Source organism: Pundamilia nyererei, unplaced genomic scaffold, assembly GCF_000239375.1.
Source record: "Pundamilia nyererei isolate P.nyererei 1_Seehausen unplaced genomic scaffold, PunNye1.0 scaffold00274, whole genome shotgun sequence".
NCBI classification, from domain to species: domain Eukaryota; kingdom Metazoa; phylum Chordata; class Actinopteri; order Cichliformes; family Cichlidae; genus Pundamilia; species Pundamilia nyererei.
Genome location: NW_005187675.1, coordinates 164,472 through 183,079, shown reverse-complemented (window position 1 = coordinate 183,079; position 18,608 = coordinate 164,472). Strand labels below are relative to the sequence as shown.

At 43.1% G+C, this 18,608-nt stretch overlaps 1 protein-coding gene across 5 annotated transcripts in view; it reads left to right on the top strand.

Annotated features, from left to right (window-relative positions):
• kiaa1109 (KIAA1109 ortholog) overlaps window positions 1–18,608 on the top strand; it is an 81,225-nt gene that overhangs the window by 56,488 nt on the left and 6,129 nt on the right. For 2 of the 5 annotated variants that reach the window (XM_013915231.1, XM_013915230.1), the window contains 24 exons: window positions 85–311; window positions 1,260–1,427; window positions 1,903–2,033; window positions 2,119–2,242; window positions 2,388–2,500; window positions 2,976–3,069; window positions 3,367–3,420; window positions 5,410–5,672; window positions 5,818–6,033; window positions 6,240–6,420; window positions 6,505–6,694; window positions 7,042–7,203; window positions 7,298–7,437; window positions 7,647–7,842; window positions 8,276–8,476; window positions 8,626–8,802; window positions 11,174–11,311; window positions 11,783–12,028; window positions 12,151–12,304; window positions 14,013–14,170; window positions 16,113–16,302; window positions 16,825–17,042; window positions 17,428–17,679; window positions 17,816–18,019. In XM_013915231.1, the coding sequence (XP_013770685.1) occupies window positions 85–311; window positions 1,260–1,427; window positions 1,903–2,033; window positions 2,119–2,242; window positions 2,388–2,500; window positions 2,976–3,069; window positions 3,367–3,420; window positions 5,410–5,672; window positions 5,818–6,033; window positions 6,240–6,420; window positions 6,505–6,694; window positions 7,042–7,203; window positions 7,298–7,437; window positions 7,647–7,842; window positions 8,276–8,476; window positions 8,626–8,802; window positions 11,174–11,311; window positions 11,783–12,028; window positions 12,151–12,304; window positions 14,013–14,170; window positions 16,113–16,302; window positions 16,825–17,042; window positions 17,428–17,679; window positions 17,816–18,019 (4,197 nt within the window). The remainder of the gene's footprint in view (window positions 1–84; window positions 312–1,259; window positions 1,428–1,902; window positions 2,034–2,118; window positions 2,243–2,387; window positions 2,501–2,975; window positions 3,070–3,366; window positions 3,421–5,409; window positions 5,673–5,817; window positions 6,034–6,239; window positions 6,421–6,504; window positions 6,695–7,041; window positions 7,204–7,297; window positions 7,438–7,646; window positions 7,843–8,275; window positions 8,477–8,625; window positions 8,803–11,173; window positions 11,312–11,782; window positions 12,029–12,150; window positions 12,305–14,012; window positions 14,171–16,112; window positions 16,303–16,824; window positions 17,043–17,427; window positions 17,680–17,815; window positions 18,020–18,608) is intronic. The other 3 variants (XM_013915233.1, XM_013915232.1, XM_013915234.1) reach the window with 2 other exon arrangements.

The following is an 18,608-nucleotide window of genomic DNA, read 5'->3' as shown; positions in this document are numbered from 1 at the left end:
AAATTTTATTATTTATTGCATTAATTTTCCCAACATCATCCACTGTTTTCCCTCTCACTCCTGGCTTCCTTTTCACCAAAACAGAAAGCAGCAGCGCTGGTACCTGGACTCTCAATGTGCTTTGGAAGATGTGTGGAATCGCCGTTCACATGGACCCCAATATCGGCAAGCGCCTCAACGCTCTGGGCAACACGCTGACGTCCCTGACGGGCGAGGAGGACATAGACGACATCGCCGATCTGAACTCTGTGAACATGGCAGACCTTTCAGATGAGGACGAAACCGACTCCATGTCACCCACCACGCACATGGTCAGACACCGCTCAGTTCGTTTTTTATTACAGTTTCGTTTGAATTCGGAAGATTGCTAAAGAGTAATTGTGTATTTCCGCCACAGCTGGATTCAGTCGTTCTTTCACAGCCTGACTTTAACGAGACACGAGCAGCTGTTGCATCAGTCAGATCAGATGGTCTCCTTTAGAAGTCAGAAAGTTCTCAAGAAATATCTAAAAATATATATTTCCAGTGTTGAAAGTTGTGAAAAGAAAAACTCTAAACTGAAGTGGGAATATTCAGCTGTTGAGTTTACTGCCAGTCAGTATCGCAGGTTCAGAAGAAGAAGTTCAACATTTAGGGAAATGCATCTATTCTCTTATTTTGCAGCTGGTAATATGAGAAGATAAGTACCGCTGTGGTGTATGTAAATTAGATAACAGACTGCAGCAGCAGCTGTTACCTTAGTTTGATGCAAAGACTGAAAACAGGGAATGTGTTGATAACTAAAGCTGCTTCTAAAACAAATTGGTTTGGGTTGTCTGGGGGGCTGTTATGAGTTTCTGCTGGTTTCCAGCAGCCTCACAAGATTGAGGTCACAGCTAAGAAACACTCAGGCACGTAACCCCTCAGTAAAACAGCAAATTGCTGTTTTTTCTCCTCTTTGGTTTTTGCACAGATTAAACAAACTGATAAAATGTGTTAGTTTGGGTTCTTTAGGACTGCCTATATTCTCCTTCACTAAGCTAACCAGCTGCTGTTCATTGTGGTGTCGCAGGTAAGATCTACGATATCTTCTCATCGTGCTGTCGACAGGATAGTGTTTGTGGATTTCTAAAATGTTGAACTATTCCTTTAATAATGCATCAGTCCGTTTGAACAAATCCTACCTGGCTTGCATTTAAAAAATAAAAAAGCTTCAGAAGGCAAAGTCTGACCCAGGCTGTTCCACCTTTCCATTCACCTGTCCCTGCTGTTATTTACAGACTCCAGAGTTCAGCCCTCGGCTGACCTTAAGGAAGCGTCTGGTAAACCACATCCTGGGCCTCAGCCCCAGGCCTCAGAGCATATCTGTCCCCATCGACTACTTAAACTGTGCATCTCCTTGCCTACCAGGCAGTGGCAGAACCCAAAGACCCCTCTCCTGGGCTTGTGTATGTAGCCGCCCGCAGTGTTAAACTTTTCTCCAGGCTGGTTGAATCACTTACAAGGTCACATTTCAGGCACTTGCACTTAAGTGATGAAGGCTGTGGATTCCAAAATTCTGAGCTGTGTTATTTGCTTCCACTGCCCTCCTCATTAAGCTTCAATGATGGGTGAAAAGAAGTAGATTAGTGGCCCATAATTCCCTTTGGCAATAAAGCTTTGTTTCCTTCTTTCACTAGGAGTTGTGGTGGTGGTGGTGGTGTCTCTTATTTGTGACATGGCTCCTGGTGTGTGGATAATTCTACAGATAAACTTCCAATGATTGAATCACAAAAATGCACCTTTTAATCAGAAAGTGGGACGTCGGGACGATGGATTCTTATTGCACAATCTGTTGATCAGAAAGTTTGTCACAGTTGTCAATCAGTTTAACCACATCTGTGTGTTTCCATGTGTGTTTGGTTTCCTGCTTTGGTGCAACAGGAGGCGGTTGACCCCAGAAGGCCCATGGTGTCAGGAAACCAGATAATTGATGCTCGTGGGAGGAAGTTCACAAAAAGGGTCATTGACATCCGAGAACTGAATGAGCAAGCCAAAGTCATCGATGACCTCAAGTAAGACTCCAGCTTTTTGTAACTGTTCTGTTTAAAGAGTTGCAACAACTAAGTGACTAGCTGTGTCCTCTTCTTACGAACGCAGGAAACTGGGGGCCAGCGAAGGAACCATCAATCAGGAGATCCAGCGCTATCAACAGCTGGAGTCTGTGGCCGTCAAAGACATCAGGAGAGATGTCAGAAAGAAGCTGCGTCGCTCCAGCATGAGGGTGAATCCCCCGTCTCTTTACCTTCCCCGAGTAGAAGTGCATTCGCCACAGCACCTTAACTTAAAATGGCATGAAATAATGCTAGGGTGTTGGTCATGTTTATCCTTTTATGGACCCGTTTGTAGCTGTGTTTGTTCTTTCCCAGGCGGCCTCTCTAAAGGATAAGTGGGGTCTTGGCTACAAACCAAGCTACAACCGCTCCAAAAGCATCTCAGCGGCAGCAGGCCGGCCACCTCTAAAAAGGATGGACAGACAAAGGTAACAAAGAAGGGCAGCAGGAGGCACCTTCCCTGGTATCAGATTATCATAGAAATGACACGATTAAGGGAGCTTCACTGTAAACAAACAGGACCATGTGACCTCTGTCTCACTTCTCTGCTGCTGCTGCTGCTGCTGCCATTATGTTTTTCAAACATTTTCCCATTATCTTGCTGACAAAGAGGGACAGAGTGACTCACAAATTAGAATGTAGTGAAGAGGAAGTGCTCATTGCATTTTGTTTCTAGTAATTATGCAGATTATCTCAGGATTAATGTAGTATTGATATTCAGGCAGTTCAGACCTTTCACAGGAGAAAAATATTTACTCTGGAGGGGTCAACAAATGCTCAACAATGACTTGAAATGAATCGTACTAATAACAGGCCGGGCTTTGACAAGTGTTGGCTGATTAAATGCCATATGTTCTGAAACAAAATCAAATAAAAATGAGATTCTCACAATGTTGGCTTCAGTTCCAGAATCGGAGATGTGGATGCAGATTTCCCAGATATCCGTGTGGACGTGTCCTCTCCGGCACCACGGGTCACCTTCAACATCCAGGACACGGTAAGCCTGCCTTCTTCATGTGTCAGATATCCATTGCTGTAGCACATTAATAGATTGCATTGTACCTCTTAATTGATTTATTTATAAATTAAAGCATTTCCAAACAAATCAATATTCTGTTTTTTGTTTTTTTAGTTTTGTGCAATTTTATATGCGATCATCTGCATCTCATCCATCATTTACATGTTTGTTTGTTACCATAACTGATCTCTGTTACAGCTGATTTGTACAGTATGTTGCAGTAGAAACAGAGGGATGAACTCTTGTTTTAAAAATAACTCTTCTGTCCAATTAAAGATTAATAATCAGGCTTTGGAGTCTGCACCTGTCAGTCCAGGAGATATATTCAAGGTATATGGTCCAAGAATAAAATTTAAAAAATGAAAATACATAACCAACGCTGATCAAAAACTTCTGTTTCCTCCTCTCCTCTGTGATTACCTTGACAGTGCTGACAGGATTTTGAATATGCAAAATCAAAACAGGATGATAAGACGGGAACTTTCGGCTATATGCAGTAGACATTCATTTGCATAATAAGTTAGATTTTGATTTATTACTGGTGCATGAGGATCATCCGGATTTATAATAAAACCTACTATTCCCTTAGCTGCTGAGTGTGAGAGTCAGCAATTCATCCCTGCTTTTATTTAGAATGACCTCAACCCAAGAAAGTTCTCAGAAAATCAATTGTTTGCAGAATAAAAACACTTTACAGTTGAATTGCTGCTTAATGAATTATAGTTTCACACCCCACACACACTCATCCTGTCTTGAAACTGCATAAAATAATCCATCATCTTTTTTCTTTTTTTCAACCTTAGTATATTGAGTGATTTCTAACAACTATGCATGGGTGGCCACTGAGTCACAGTCTGTTGGCTTTTGTTTGTCACAACAGCAGGTCCTTAATCGCCCCCAACAATACCAAAAACTTCACGAGGATAAAATAAATAATACGTTTAATATAAAGTCACCAGTTTACCTTTTAAAATGCCACAATCACAAATAATAACTCAGACATTCTGGGGAAAAGAATCCATTCTCTTTAACCCCACATCCCTGAAGCGGCATTTGTGGCTCATACTGTGAAGACGGCAGTCATGTGTGTTGAGGAGAATAATAACTATATAAGAAAACTTGCTTATTATTTGCGGGCGTGACTGCAAACATAAACTGCAAACAACTTTCATAACTGTGGCTCCCAAAACTTTTTCAGACAATCCTCTCTTCAGAAGCCACAAGAAAGTTCCCTCCCCCTACCCGACTGTTTTAATTACTTATTAACAATTTTTTTAAAAAGTCCAGTGAAATTTTAGGGTTAAACAGGTGGTCACAGGCATGTGTGAACGTCACATAATCCATCATAAAAGATGATTTTATTTAAAAAAAATCATTTATTTTTACTTAATTTTAACAAAACCAAGAGATTGAAGTCTTATAATGAAATGGTGACCTTATTATGTAGTTGCCAAGCAACCTGTAGCCACTTAAAATATTCGTCAATAGCGTAATCAAAATTCCTTTGATGACATGAGTTATTTAATCTCCCAAAGGAGCTTTCGTTGGGTTTATTTGCTCAGCACTGTAACTGAATGGTGATGAATCTGTTGTGCAGTTGTGTTATTTTCTTGGTGAGTGTAAATCTTTCTCTTTTTTTTTTTTCAATAAAATCATTAACGGTGAAATTGATAACAATAATCCTGATATTAATTAAAAAATAATAGTAATCTCTAACTCTTTGATGAAAGAACAAGACTTGCTCAATAAATCAATACCACATTCATATAAAACTCTATATTGTCCTATAAGGAGTATTTGTGTCGCAGATGGATTATTTCTAATTTAACTGATGCTCACCTCTGTCAGTGTGTTTGGGATCTGTTGACCCTACACAAATGGGCTTTGTCCCTGGCTGTCATAAGGATACTTCTACACTTTCTTGGGCATTTTTCTGTTGTCACCATCTTGAGACGGGGTATGTCATCTTCTCATCCTCATCCTTCCTTTGTTTCAAGCTGTCATTCCTCTTCACAGAAAGTGCATGACCTCTGAGCTCCTCGGTGAACCGTTGCAGGGAGTAGTGTTCTGCCTCTGGACGTGCAGAAGTAAAAGATTAAATTTGATTTGAGGAGTAAACACAAATTTCAGAACTGATCAGTTAAACGAATTAATAAGGTCCAGTCTACAGAACACTACTTCCTTTTTTGGGTGGATTTCTGCTGAAGACATCAGCTCCAGCTCTCAGATTCCCTGGATCGATGTCTCCATGTAGGAACAAATTTAGACAGACATTAAACCATTTCCTGTGTGAGTTTGACCTTTTGTCCTTTTCTAAAGTTCCCTGAGGAGTCAGAGGGGGACCTGTCGACAGTCTCCATTGACGATTCATCCCATCCTCATCACCTCCATCTCCATCCCCTATCTGTTGTCGATGGTCATCACTCAGTTTTCAGTGCCCCCGCCACCCCTGCTGTCTTCTCACCCACACTTCCCTTCCAGCATGACGACATAAGGCGCGATGACCTGTCCTCTTCCTCCTCGGAAGACTCGGACAAGGACGACTTCGAGCATGACAGACAGCAGAGCTATCGAAGGCCTGTGTGAGTTTATTGCGTTTGTCAGTGCAGGCGTACTTGTTATGACAGTTAAGAAAAGAAAGCGCCATTAATTTCTTTTTTGTCTAAAAAAGAAAAGCTTTTCAATTTTCAGCATTCACTAAACGGTGCTGTCCTCCCTGATTCTCAGCCAAACGTCTCAGAGAAAGTCCTCGGGCTTTTCTGCTGTGAGTCAGTTGTTCAGTGAGCGCTGGCCAGGCACTCCTGCCAACCGCAGCTTCAGTGGCCCAACGACGGAAAGAAACATCGATTTTGAGCTGGATGTCCGTGTGGAAATCGACAGCGGGAAGTGCGTCCTTCACCCTACTACTCAACAGCCCGAGCACGAGGATGTTTCTTTGAGGAGGTGCAGTAAAAAGTTCATTTCTCAATCTGGGAAATGCAAACTCCTATTTAAAGTTGGTCTCACATTTCCTCCCAAATGTAGTATTAAGCGTAGATTAAATCAGACTCTATATTAGCAGAAGTACCTGAACAGCTGTGATGATTTATCCTCACTGGACAGAAGAAATGAGACATTCTATATTCAGATCAGTAATTTGGGTTTTATAGGAGCTGTGAGCGCAGCCTCCGAAACCTGGACCAAGAATCTCCTCCCAAGAAGAAGAAGCTCCAGCCCAACTACCCCTCTTCCAGCCATCTCCTAGCTGGAAAGAAGTGTCCCTCCACTCTGCCGACCAAATCCAATGACTTGGAGACTACAGTTTTCTACATTCCAGGAGTGGACGTGAAGGTCAGATTCTCCTACATCATCCAAACTGCCAAGGGTTTTTTTTGTGCTTTAAATAATGATTTTTTCCTTTATTTTTCCCTGCAGTTGCACTACAACTCAAAGACCCTGAAGACGGAGTCACCCAACGCCTCGCGTGGATCCTCTCTCCCTCGCACTCTCTCCAAAGAGTCAAAGCTGTATGGTATGAAAGATAGCGGCCCTCCAAATCCTCCCAATGCTGTCCAAAGCAAGACTAACTCGCTCCTACCTCCCCCGCCCCCACCTATTCCATCAGGTACTGAGCATTCCCTCATTTAATTGCATGCCCTTCTACCATCCATAATCGCCGACACTAAAGTGCCACGCCTCTTTGATCCGATGATTTAAATCTACACGTGGACCGTCCAAATCAAATGCATGCGATTCCATCCCTTTTTATTTTTTTAAAGGCATGGCTCTAGAGGGCACCCTTTGATCAAACGGGTTCATGCATATTGATGCGCCCCACAGAGGAAGAGACTCAAAAAGACAGTTTAAAAGAACCTCTGTTAATATGATTCCAGTTTATTTGAAGTTCAAGAAACAAACTTCTGAAAGTGCTGTTAGCGTGGAGATGACTTTAACTTTCATGTGTCTTTGCAGCTAAAGGTAAGAGCAGTGGAGGGGTAAAGACGGCCAAGCTGTATGCCTGGGTGGCCCTCCAGACCCTGCCAGAGGAGATGGTGATCAGCCCCTGTCTGCTGGACTTTCTGGAAAAAGCACTTGAGACAATTCCTATCACTCCAGTGGACAGGAACTACACAGGTGTGTTTTAAAACCAGTCCTTTGGGACAGTGTTCTTGGAGGAATTGTGTGTCTTGATATTCATAGTAAACTTCTTCTGATGTCTTTCCATCAGCTGTGGCATCCCAGGAGGAAGACATGGGTCAGTTTGATACAGTGGAACAGCTCGAGGAATCGACCACCTCCCTGGTTTCCTCTTCAACGTCGGCATACTCCTCCTTCCCCGTGGATGTGGTTGTCTACGTCAGAGTCCAGGTACTGATGAGCTGTCATTCGTGCAATTTCTTCAGAGCTGCTTTGGAATTTAAGTCGACTGTTTATATAAATAATAATTAATGTGTTACATGTAAGAAAAAACTCAAAGCACAAGGAAAGTATTATGACAAATAACAATTACAAGTCATAAATTTACACTACAATGAGAATTTTAGTGTATGAAAACATCTACTGTCTTCTGTTTCCAGCCCTCTCAGATCCGCTTCAGCTGCCTGCCAATGTCCAGGGTGGAGTGTATGCTCAAACTGCCCTCGTTAGACCTGGTCTTCTCCTCTAACCGTGGAGAACTGGAGACCCCGACAGGAGCTCATGTGACAGACGGGTCACACCAGCCCTCCTCAACTCCACCCGGGCAGCATATCCCCAAACCACCTCCCAGCAAAGGTATCTAGAACATGACTTCCCCGTTTATATTGGCAGAATAATGGCGCTCTAATGTGTGCAGAGATACGTGAACGAAACAGTCTTTTAAAGTCTTTCGCACACCGTGAGAATATCTATTAGCTGCCACTCCATGGCATGTCTGAGCCCTGTGTGAGTTAATGTTGCTCGCAGCATGTTCTCCTGCATTCATTACTCTTCTCTCCAGTCTGTCTTTATGCCAGATGATGCATATTAAGATGCATCTCAGGTCTTGGAAATCTGTGAGTCACTAAATGCACAGGTTGGATAGCTGGTAGCTGACTCCTTTCCATCCTGAAATTGTGTTAGTGCTAATGCATTAGAGGATGTTAGACTTATATATATCACAAGTGTACAGTGCTGTTAATGAGTGTGTGACTGGATGATTTCTTTTGTCTCTCCTGCCCCCTTCCAGCATCTCCGTTGTTGGGGAGCCCTCTGGGCAGAAGCCGTCACAGCAGCAGCCAGTCCGACCTCACCGGGCCCCCGAGTAACTCCTCGGGCCTCAGCTTTACAGCCTGCATGTCTGACTTCTCCCTCTACGTCTTCCACCCCTACGGCGCCGGAAAGCAGAAGTCTGCAGTCACGGGGTTGCCTCCGGGCCAAGGGCCGTTAGGTATGCTAAACATTTGTGTTATTCTTATCTGTTAAAGATACAGGACTGCATTTTATCCACTAATAAATGCACCTCTTGTAGATAGGATTGATGTAAAACAATTACATGCCATCTGATCCCATCACCCATATCTCCTCCCCCTCCCGAAGGTACCGTGGATGAGGAGTCGACTTCAGTGACAGGAAGGAAAGACTCTCTGAGCATCAACCTGGAGTTTGTGAAGGTCAGCTTATCGAGGATGAGGCGAACAGGAGGCCCCACTTTCATTGAGAGCTTTATTCCTCCTAAAGGGGGTAAAATGGACACCACCCTCATCAACATCTCAGGTACACGGTCGTCTCCAGAGAAAAACACCTGTCCATTAGACAGATAATAACAATATTGGGAAGTTGACACAATTCCTGCAAAAGTTGAGGTATATTTATCAAATATATGCTTTCTGTTATGCAGCACAAAGTTATACAAAGTAAAAAGTTGTCAGTTTATTTTTGGGTTTATAGAAGAGTTTGCAACAGCAAAGGAAGGTGTTTGTCAAAGTGCAATGTTCAGGGGGGAACTTGTTAAAAATGGATTTTAGGGCAGAATTATCAAAAGCTGATTTGACTTCTGATTATTTTCAGCGTTTTTATGTTCTCATGACTGCCCACATAAATACACTGAGCCATTTTAAGATGGCTGCTGAGTCGTGAGGCCTGCTGCTTGAAGGACTTTGCTCCAGCATGGTGCTGTGTTGATTCTGCTTTGATACTGAACCACGCAGAGCTTTGAAGATCCATATCTTCATGTTGTATCTGTCGTCTGCTAACGTGGGGGGACTGTCAAATATACTGTATGTTGAACTACTGGAACTGAACACTGCTAAAGCTGAGGTTTGTGCTGTTGTCAGTCCTTTAGCTTAGTTATGGTGTATATATAGAACTGGTTTTGCTGTGTGTTTAAAAACGATTCACTCTTTGCACTCTGCTTTTCATCAGTGCTTCTTCTTTTTTTTTTTTGTTACTTTTTAAGCCCCGATTTTCAGCCCATCACCTTTTCTTCTACGTCACAGTGTTGGCTTGTTAGAGGATGACGCACAAGCGAGTCAGTGTTGCTAATCCGCTGGTTAAAATTCCCACAATCCTTCTCTGTGCACAGGGAGAGTGGTAGGGAAATGAACCCTGACGCGGACCATAAATCAGCTTTTAAGTGCATCACTTAAATTGCTTTTAAGGTAAAACATCAATCATGCAGTTGGGGGTGACATTTGGTAAGCAGCTGCAGTTTTTTAGAAGGGTTAACTAAACCTAAATTAAATTCTGAAAATAGGGGTAAGGCAAAGAATTTTAGTTAACTGGAATAAATCCGGTTGCATGTGTCAGCACGCACAGCCTGAGGAGTCCTGGGCAGATGTGCTTAACAAGACTGGGACTCAGTGTTTTTGTTGGCCATCCTTTCTGTGAACTGTCTCAAAGTTGTCCCAGCTCAGCAGGAACTTTCACAACGTTGTGTTTTTTTGGAACTCCTGCATAGTGCTAAATATTTCATGTTCACTAAAAGTGGGAATCGAGAAGCTTGCCCCTTTCTTTCTCTCTGTAAAGCAGTCAGAAATACAGCCAGAGTATATGAAGTGGAAGTGACGTACAACAGATGCGAACCCTTTCAGAGAATCATCTTTAAGGGATATGAAACTCTGTGTTGAGTACTCAATCATATCAGCAGCACCGTGGGAATGTACTCCAGCACAGAAGCAGGCTGTTGTGACCCCAGCTCATCGGGGGGTAACTGCAGTAACACAAACAACCAGATGGAAACGGCTGAAGGCAAAAATGTTATCTTTTTATGAAAGTGATGAATACAAACAGTGAAGCCAAGCAAAGCACAAAGTAACAAAAGAAGTAGTGAAAGAGCCATGGGCAAATGGTGCTCGTCAGAACAAAGAAATAAAGGGCTCCGAACTTGAATTCCATTTAAAATTTACCAACTGATTAAAAAGAAAATTGGAAAAATAGCGAAAGAGCTTTACGCCATTAAACAGCCAGATTAAACCCAAACAGTTAGAACAAGCAACCTTAAAACCCGAGTGTCACTTTACAATAAAGTTATTCAACAAACCCTGTCCGGTCTCCAGTGCACAACCTTTGCAACATGCAGCTGCAGGTATGCACGATAAGGTGTCTGCAAACTAGTAAAGAGAAAATGAGCATCTGGAAGCACAAACCGCTGACAAGCAAGTTAATAAAAAGAGAGACAATGACGAGCTGCTCATACCAAATCAGCCTCCCTGACTGACAGATCACAGCCACTTTTCAGAGCAGGTGTTGGAAGGGCTGGTGCACAGGCCTGGGCACCAGTCCAGTCATTCAGAGGCGGGCCAGAAGCAGCAGAAAGGCAGGATGTATGGTGAGTGTAGGCACCGATCCTGGAGAGCCTGCGTGTTCAAAAAGAAACACTCCAAAATGGTTAGCCACACTGTAAAAAGAGAGTGGGAACATCAAGAGCTCTAACGCAGGGTTTGAAATAGGCATCTCACAGTGAGTGCTTGAGCTGCTGAATGGGACATTTTACAAGCACATAAATGAGACTGAAGAATACGTCTTTCCAATCTGTGAGAGTAAGTGCATACTTTTCCCCCTGTAGCTTTTAGAACTGTGGCCTTATCCTGTGCAGTCTTATAAAGAAGTCTTTCACATGCTCACTAATGTGATATTCTTCCGTCAGCTGTGTGTGACATCGGCTCGGCTTCCTTCAAGTACGACATGAGAAGACTGAGCGAGATCCTGGCCTTCCCGAGAGCCTGGTATCGTCGAAGTATCGCCAGACGCCTCTTCCTGGGGGACCAAACCATCAACCTCCCACGTGAGTGCTCAGCGGTTGCACTCGGGTGTTGTGATGGCCGTGTGTTGTTTACGTTGCCGGCTTTTAAGTTGTTGTAGAATTTCAGCTTTTATGTGGCATCTGACACAGGGAACAGTGAGCTTTTCCAGGCTTCTGTCAGTGCTGATCTTTATTTGAAATGATCAACAAACTGATGTGCTTTTACTAAAGCGAGATATTGTTGGCTTCTATATAAATCTCTGCACTGCCTCTCAGATGGGTTTCTAAAAACAAAATCTTTAACTCGGTGCAGAAATGAGTGAACATTTCTCCTCAAAAATTCTGATATGAGCACCAACATCCACCTGCTAACCTCTGTGCATTTAGCCTTTTTTCATTTTTAATATCCTGTCTCACTGGCAGTCCTTTAGCAAACATTTCCTGCAGTCACTTTACGTTGACATTTACAAAGGTGTCCTTTACTTACCTCTTCGAACCTTTACTTCGCTCCAGCTTCCGGCCCCGCCACTCCTGACTCAGCTGAAAACGTCACCCATCACCTGTCCCCCGAGTCCAGCCGGAAAGCTTACTGGAGGACGTGGGATGGCAGCACCGGGACGCAGCACGTGCCCCAGTCCCCCAATGTCTTTTCGGAGCACTCCACCGGAAGCAACATGTCCCCAGGCAGCCTGGGGCACCTCAAGTCCCCTGCACCTGGTCGCACCAGGAGCGTCTCTGACTCCTCCGCTCCAAGGAGAGGTAACGGGGAACATTAAATGCCTTTTGTTACCAGAGTACGAATCTTCACACCCAAAAATCCAGATAAGGAAGAAAAAATAACTGCAATTAATTTTTTCCTACTTTTTTTCATTGTTTTTTAGATTCAGTCACAAAAACATCGACTCCTTCATTTGGTAAAAATGGGAAGGCAGCAGGTCAGCAGGGGTCGCCGTGGGAGACGCTGGTGGTGTTTGCCATCAACCTAAAGCTGCTCACCGTCCAAATGAACATGAGCAACGTGATGGGAAACAATACGTAAGTGCACCCACCGCTGTGCAAACACGTGCTAATAATTAGGATTTAATGGTTACTCTGGTAATTCAAACACAGAAGCGATTTAAAATTATTGACTATATTTTCATTTATAGAATATCTTGGCCACACTTGTCCAGTTTCACAAATCATGAAAAAAAAACATTAAAATCAAAAGAACATAAAAGAAACTTTAGGAAAACAAACACAAAATATCATTAAAAATGAATTAGCAGGGGGATTATGCACTAAAGGAAGAAAAACACTAATTAAATGGATGAGAGATAAAAATCTTTCATCTGAAAGTATCTCATGATTTTCAATCAAAGTATATTTTTTGGCTGCCCCACTTTAACGCTTGTCGATGGCTACAACAGACTCTCATCTCATCTCAACAAGAATCAATTGCCAACAACATATAAGTGCCTCAGAAAAGCCAGGCGTTTTCACAGCCACACATCAGACAAAATCAGGCCTGTTTACAACTACAAGGGTCTGTATTTTCTTTAGTATCCTAACAGGTGATGCAATCATTGAAACCAGCCTTACACTTAAAGTTGCTTTCAATATAATCCTTAGTTATCTTATACCCGGCCCTGTTGCAGTCCCTCAGTTCATATGTGGTTTGAAACCAGCTGATTTAGTTCCCTCCTGAGAGCCTGAGATGTCCACATTATATTATCCTTTCCTATTATGGTATCATTAAGATCCAAGAGGAGAAAAGCTATTGGAAGCTCTCTTATAGATTGGTCTGAATCCTTAAGTTTTTTGCTCGCATGCTGATCTAATTGTAGCAATTTTTGCTAGTGTAAGATAATGACTTAAGTGAAAGATTCCACGCTTGAACAGTAAATTACTGACTGGAAAACACTCTTCATCATGCATTGTAGCTCTAAAAGCAAAACTAAAGTTATAAATTTAACTTAAGAATGTTACTGTCTAAATAAAACATAGCCAACATTGTTTATTTACCTTTTTACTGCAGTAAACAGCTGTTAAACTGGTGTACAGATGCCTCTGGGGTGCTTCTCCTGCACTTCTTATCACCCTTTATCGTCCACTCTTATGGGTTCAGTTTAACTCTACTGCACTGCTGGATTTTACCGTTCACCACAATATGGTGTCAGTACACCCCTGATCTCTACGGTTGAGGCTGAAGTGCAGAAAATGATGCTGAAGCGGTGGCAAACACAGCACCCTCATAACTAAGGCTGTACTGTTTTATGAGCTCTGGGTCTCCATAAAGTTAAAAAATAACCCTCTTCCACAGTGGAAGTGTGTGGGCTCCACAAACAACACACACCTTCTGCTTCTTTCTCACCAAGGCAAGACGGTACACTTCTCCAGCTCTAATTAAATCATTTATGAGCTCAGGATATTCTTCCTTCATAAAAACTTTTATGCAAGGGTGCAGCCTGGATTTAAAGCGAGAATTGTATTGTCAAAATAGCTGCACTTGGATATAAGCAAAAAGGCAATAACACATCAAACTGATGAAGGTGAAACGCACAACGACACGTTAGAAAACACAGTTGACATGTTGACTTGTGAAAATGGGTTTAGCGCTCAGAACTGGCTGTTCGTTTCTTCCTCTGTTACCTGTGTTTATTCCTTGGAAACTTCTTGTGATGAGTCATTTATGTTTCATACAGAAGCCTTCTACATTATTCAGCAGCATTTCAGGAGCGCTCACAGTTGTTTGTCCCTGCAGCTGGACGACCAGCGGGCTGAAAAGTCAGGGCCGACTTTCTGTCGGAAGCAACCGAGACCGAGAGATCAGCATGTCTGTTGGCCTCGGCCGATCCAAGCTCGACTCCAAGGGCGGGGTGGTGGGTGGCAATATAGACGTGAACACCCTGGAGATGGTCTGTAAGTAAACAAGGCATCAGCTTTTCCGACATCTGGTGTTTTTCTCCAACTCGTTAGCAGCTTTTATTCTAACAGAGTGTAAAGTGTGGATGTGGAGCTGAGCCAAAGTTCAGTGCTAGAGTTCTTAAAACACTGGGAGCAGTAATGTAATATTATGCACATACAAAAATGTTTACTCTGCTAAATAGGCATAAAATGCATTTTATGTTATATATTACATTTAATGTTTAAATAGGCTAATATATAGATACAGCAGCCACTTGGAAGCTGGAAGCAACTCAGTGCATTTAGGCATGCAGACATAGTTAAGGCAACCTGCTGAAGTTAAACCTGAACATCACAATGAGGATAAAAAGGGGATTTAAGTGACTTTGATGGTGGCTGGAGCATGGCTGTTGGTGTCAGACGGCCTGGTGTGAGTATTTCAGAAAAGGCTGATCTGCTGGGATTTTCCTAAACAACTGTGTTTTAGAAGTTTAGAAAGGCTGGTCTGAAAAAAGGAGAAAATATCGAATGATGAACTTTTCTTTCAACAGGTCAGAGGAGAATAGTCAGACTGTTTCAAACTGACAGGAAGGCAACAGTATCTCAAATAAGCTTTGTTAAAACATCAAAATGTGCAGATGAGCATATATTCTTAAAGCGCATGGAGTACAGCAGCAGAAGACTGCGACTTCTTTCCGAAAGGACGATAAACTGAGACTAAAATTCACTTTTGCACAATAGACGATTGGGAAAATGTTGCCTGGTGTGACCAGTCTCGATTTTTGGGATAAAATCATAAAACGACCACTTTAAAAACAACAGTTGTGGCTGCTGGTGTAATGATGTGCAGGATATTTTGTTGGCACGCCATGGACCCCTTAATACAGACAAAGCACCATTTCAATGACACAGCCTGCCTGAGTGACCACACTGTGCCCATATTCTGATGGCTATATGCAGCAGAATATTACAAAATGTTATAAAATGCAGCTCTAGCTCGTTCTTAAACTTGACAATAAATTTGTTGAACTCTAAACTGGAACACCTTTGGGATGTAGAGACTGAAATCATGGATGTAAAGATGACAAATCTGAAGCAGCTGTATGAGCCCATCATGTCAGTATGGACCAAAATCTCTGAGGGTCCAACATAGTCCTAGCAAAGTGTAACTAATGAAGTGATCAGTGATTGCATATTAGATCTTTGTTCATTGAGTTTAATATCTAAGCACTGATCACTGATGCTTCTGCTTGAGATGCAGTCAGCTAAAGAAAGTACTTGCTGCCTGAAATCGTCCCTACTCAGTGTCCTCTCTAGATGAACTAAATCTGCCACAGTGTGTGTGAAGCACACGTCACCTTCTCGCCTGTTCACCTTCAATAGTTTATAAATAGACACAAAAGCGAATTTTTACAGCAAAATGAATCATTTTAACTTTGGTATTTTAGACTAAAAACATAAGAACAAGGTGCTGAGCCATTTTTATCTGAGAGGAGGCTTCACAGTCAGTCTCAGCATGTATTTAAAGACACTGAAGCCATGAAGCTGTGGCTGTATGTGTGTGACTTTATAAAACTATTATTAGACCAAACATATTGACATGTACCAGTTGTGGTTTGTACCTACCAAAAGCCTAAAGCGTTTTCATGAATGCCAGTTGAATATCTTAACACAGGTTAGCACCATTTTTAGATGATATGCCTTGTTGGTTGTGGAGCTGTGAATTTAAGCTTTCAGGGCTGTGGAGGAGGGCAATCATGCTCAGACACCATACAAAGCAGCCATGTGTAGTGTGAGTTCTGCTATGTATGGTTGCCCCGTTGCTGTTGTGGTCCAGCAGCAATAAACAGGTAAACTAGAAGAAGAAGAAGTCAGTCCTTACTTACTGATTTTGATGTTGAGAGGTATGGGATTGCTTGTGCGCTCTCATTGGTAACTACTATCGTGTGGTTTGCAGCCCACATCTCAGAGCATCCAAACCAGCAGCCCAGCCACAAGATCCAGATTACCATGGGCTCCACAGAGGCGCGAGTGGACTACATGGGCTCCAGCATCCTAATGGGAGTGTTTAGTAATGCTGACCTGCAGCTGCAGGATGAATGGAAGGTCAACCTGTGTACAGTGGACACCAGCCTATCAGAGAAAAGGTGTGGTATGATGTCAGCGTGACTGCACTGTTCGGCACAACACGATCAATACAGCACTTTTAGATGAGTCATGTTTAGTGCCATTTATTCATTTCATTCTTGTGGCCATCAGAGATTAGCCTGCTTCACGTCTCCATGTCTCTGTACTTTGAAATGCAGATGTTTTCTCTACAAAGAGGTTTGTATTCAGTTTCTGAAGTGTTGAAACACAAAGCACACTAACTAGAGAGCACAATTTCAAAGCATCGCGGGTTATGAAGAAAAACAGACAATTTGCTGACATTTATTGCCCACGTTTCCGAATGCTCAGCAAGCCGAACAAAATTATGTCTGGACTCGGGGGTTTGTGTTTGTATCTAGTTTGAACACAAGAATACACAAATTACACGACATTATGTCGAGAATATATGCCATTTTCTTTCATCTGTGAGCCATTTATGCCTGCTCTCCTTTCCTTTGTTTCTTGCAACAACCTTTTTCACTCATCTGCTCCGTTTCCCTCCCCATCTTTTCTCCTTCCAGTGAGATCTTCATCCACGGAGACCTGCAGTGGGACATTTTCCAGGTGATCATTTCACGGTCCACCACACCAGACCTCATCAAGATCGGCATGAAGCTGCAGGAGTTTTTCACTCAGCAATTCGACACCAGCAAGCGGGCCCTCTCCACCTGGGGCCCTGGCCCCTACCTGCCCCCCAAAACCCCCGTCGTCAACACTGACAAAGGAGCTGCAGAGCTTTGTAAGCATGCCTCGTTCCATACTGCTGGGTGAATGTTGAGCACAGTCTGTAGCATAATAAGGCGCGCACAGCAAGCGTCTTAGGCGGCTGTGCTGCTTGCAGGAAGTGAAATGATTTGTAATTCTAATAAGCTTAATTTGTAAACAACTTTTTCAAATAGTTGAAAAGGTTGTTTAGCAACTGAATGTAATCAGCCTCGCTCATGAGATAATCAGTAACGAAACAGGCAGCATACATTTTAAAGATTGAGGGCTTTATAAGGACAAAAACAACATGACACACTAAATCTGATCCTGTTAGCGGCAGCAACAAGCCTCGTGTTCCAGTCAGAATTCATTTGTCCGCCTGCTTCTCATTTTCCCTCCTAACTGTCTTTGTCACGCAGACATGGACGCGGCCCATCACCGCCACTGGCCCGGGGTGCTGAAGGTAATCGCCGGCTGCCACATCTCCCTCTTCCAGACGCCCTTGCCTGAGGATGCCGTGCAGCTTGGCGGGTCGATGAGCCTCCATGGCAATCACATGACTCTGGCCTGCTTCCACGGGCCAAACTTCCGCTCCAAGTCGTGGGCCTTGTTCCACCTGGAAGAGCCCAACATCGCCTTCTGGACAGAGGCACAGAAAATCTGGGAGGATGGTGAGACTAAATGTTCTTTTTAGGGACTCGTGAATATTAATATTATTCAGTCGAGATGATGCTCAGTCCTGATGAACAGATCAAAACTAAATATATAAAGGTGCATCTCTTTATGAATTGTTTCTGTTACACACAGGCTCAAAAGACGACTCTACCTACATCGTGCAGACACTGGATTTCCATCTCGGCCACAACACGATGGTCACGAAGCCGTGTGGTGCTCTCGAAAGCCCAATGGCCACCATAACCAAAATCACACGACGGCGACATGAAAACCCTCCACATGGTGTTGCTACTGTCAAAGAATGGTTTAGCTACGTCACTGCAATGAGAAACGAAGGTAAACATTTCAGCAAAATCGTGTCATTCATGTGTGCCCATTTGTTTAGTGGAAAGCCTCGTCAGTGGGTCGTTGATGCTCGCTTATTTGGGATCGAAAGGCTTGAACGCGTATTTAAAAAGAAAATACAGGAAAACAGTTGAATCTGATTACTGTGGTTTGGTTTTGGAGCTGTCCAATCAGAGTCAGCGTGGGCTGATGGGGGACCTTAAATAGCCTGAGGCTGAACTTAAAGTATCGGATAGAGCTGGGTGATAGAACGATAACGATATGTGTTGCGAAATAACTTTTCCTCGATAGAAAAGTTAAACTATTGCGATAGACCTAGTCTCTCCTGTCCTCTTTAAAAAAAAAACAAAAACAACAACAGCCAATCCAAATTAAGTAGCGCAGAGCCGAACCAATCACAGCCGCAGTGTCACGTCACGTGACTTGTTACGTACAGCACAAGTGCCAAGCCGCACATGTGTATTTGTTTGGGACGCAGCCAGCCGCCCGGGTAATGGAGGAAATGAGTGCGCCGACTACAGAAAAATCAACCGAGAGCGTGAGCGAAGGTTACCGAAGAGAAAACAGATGATGGTTCCAA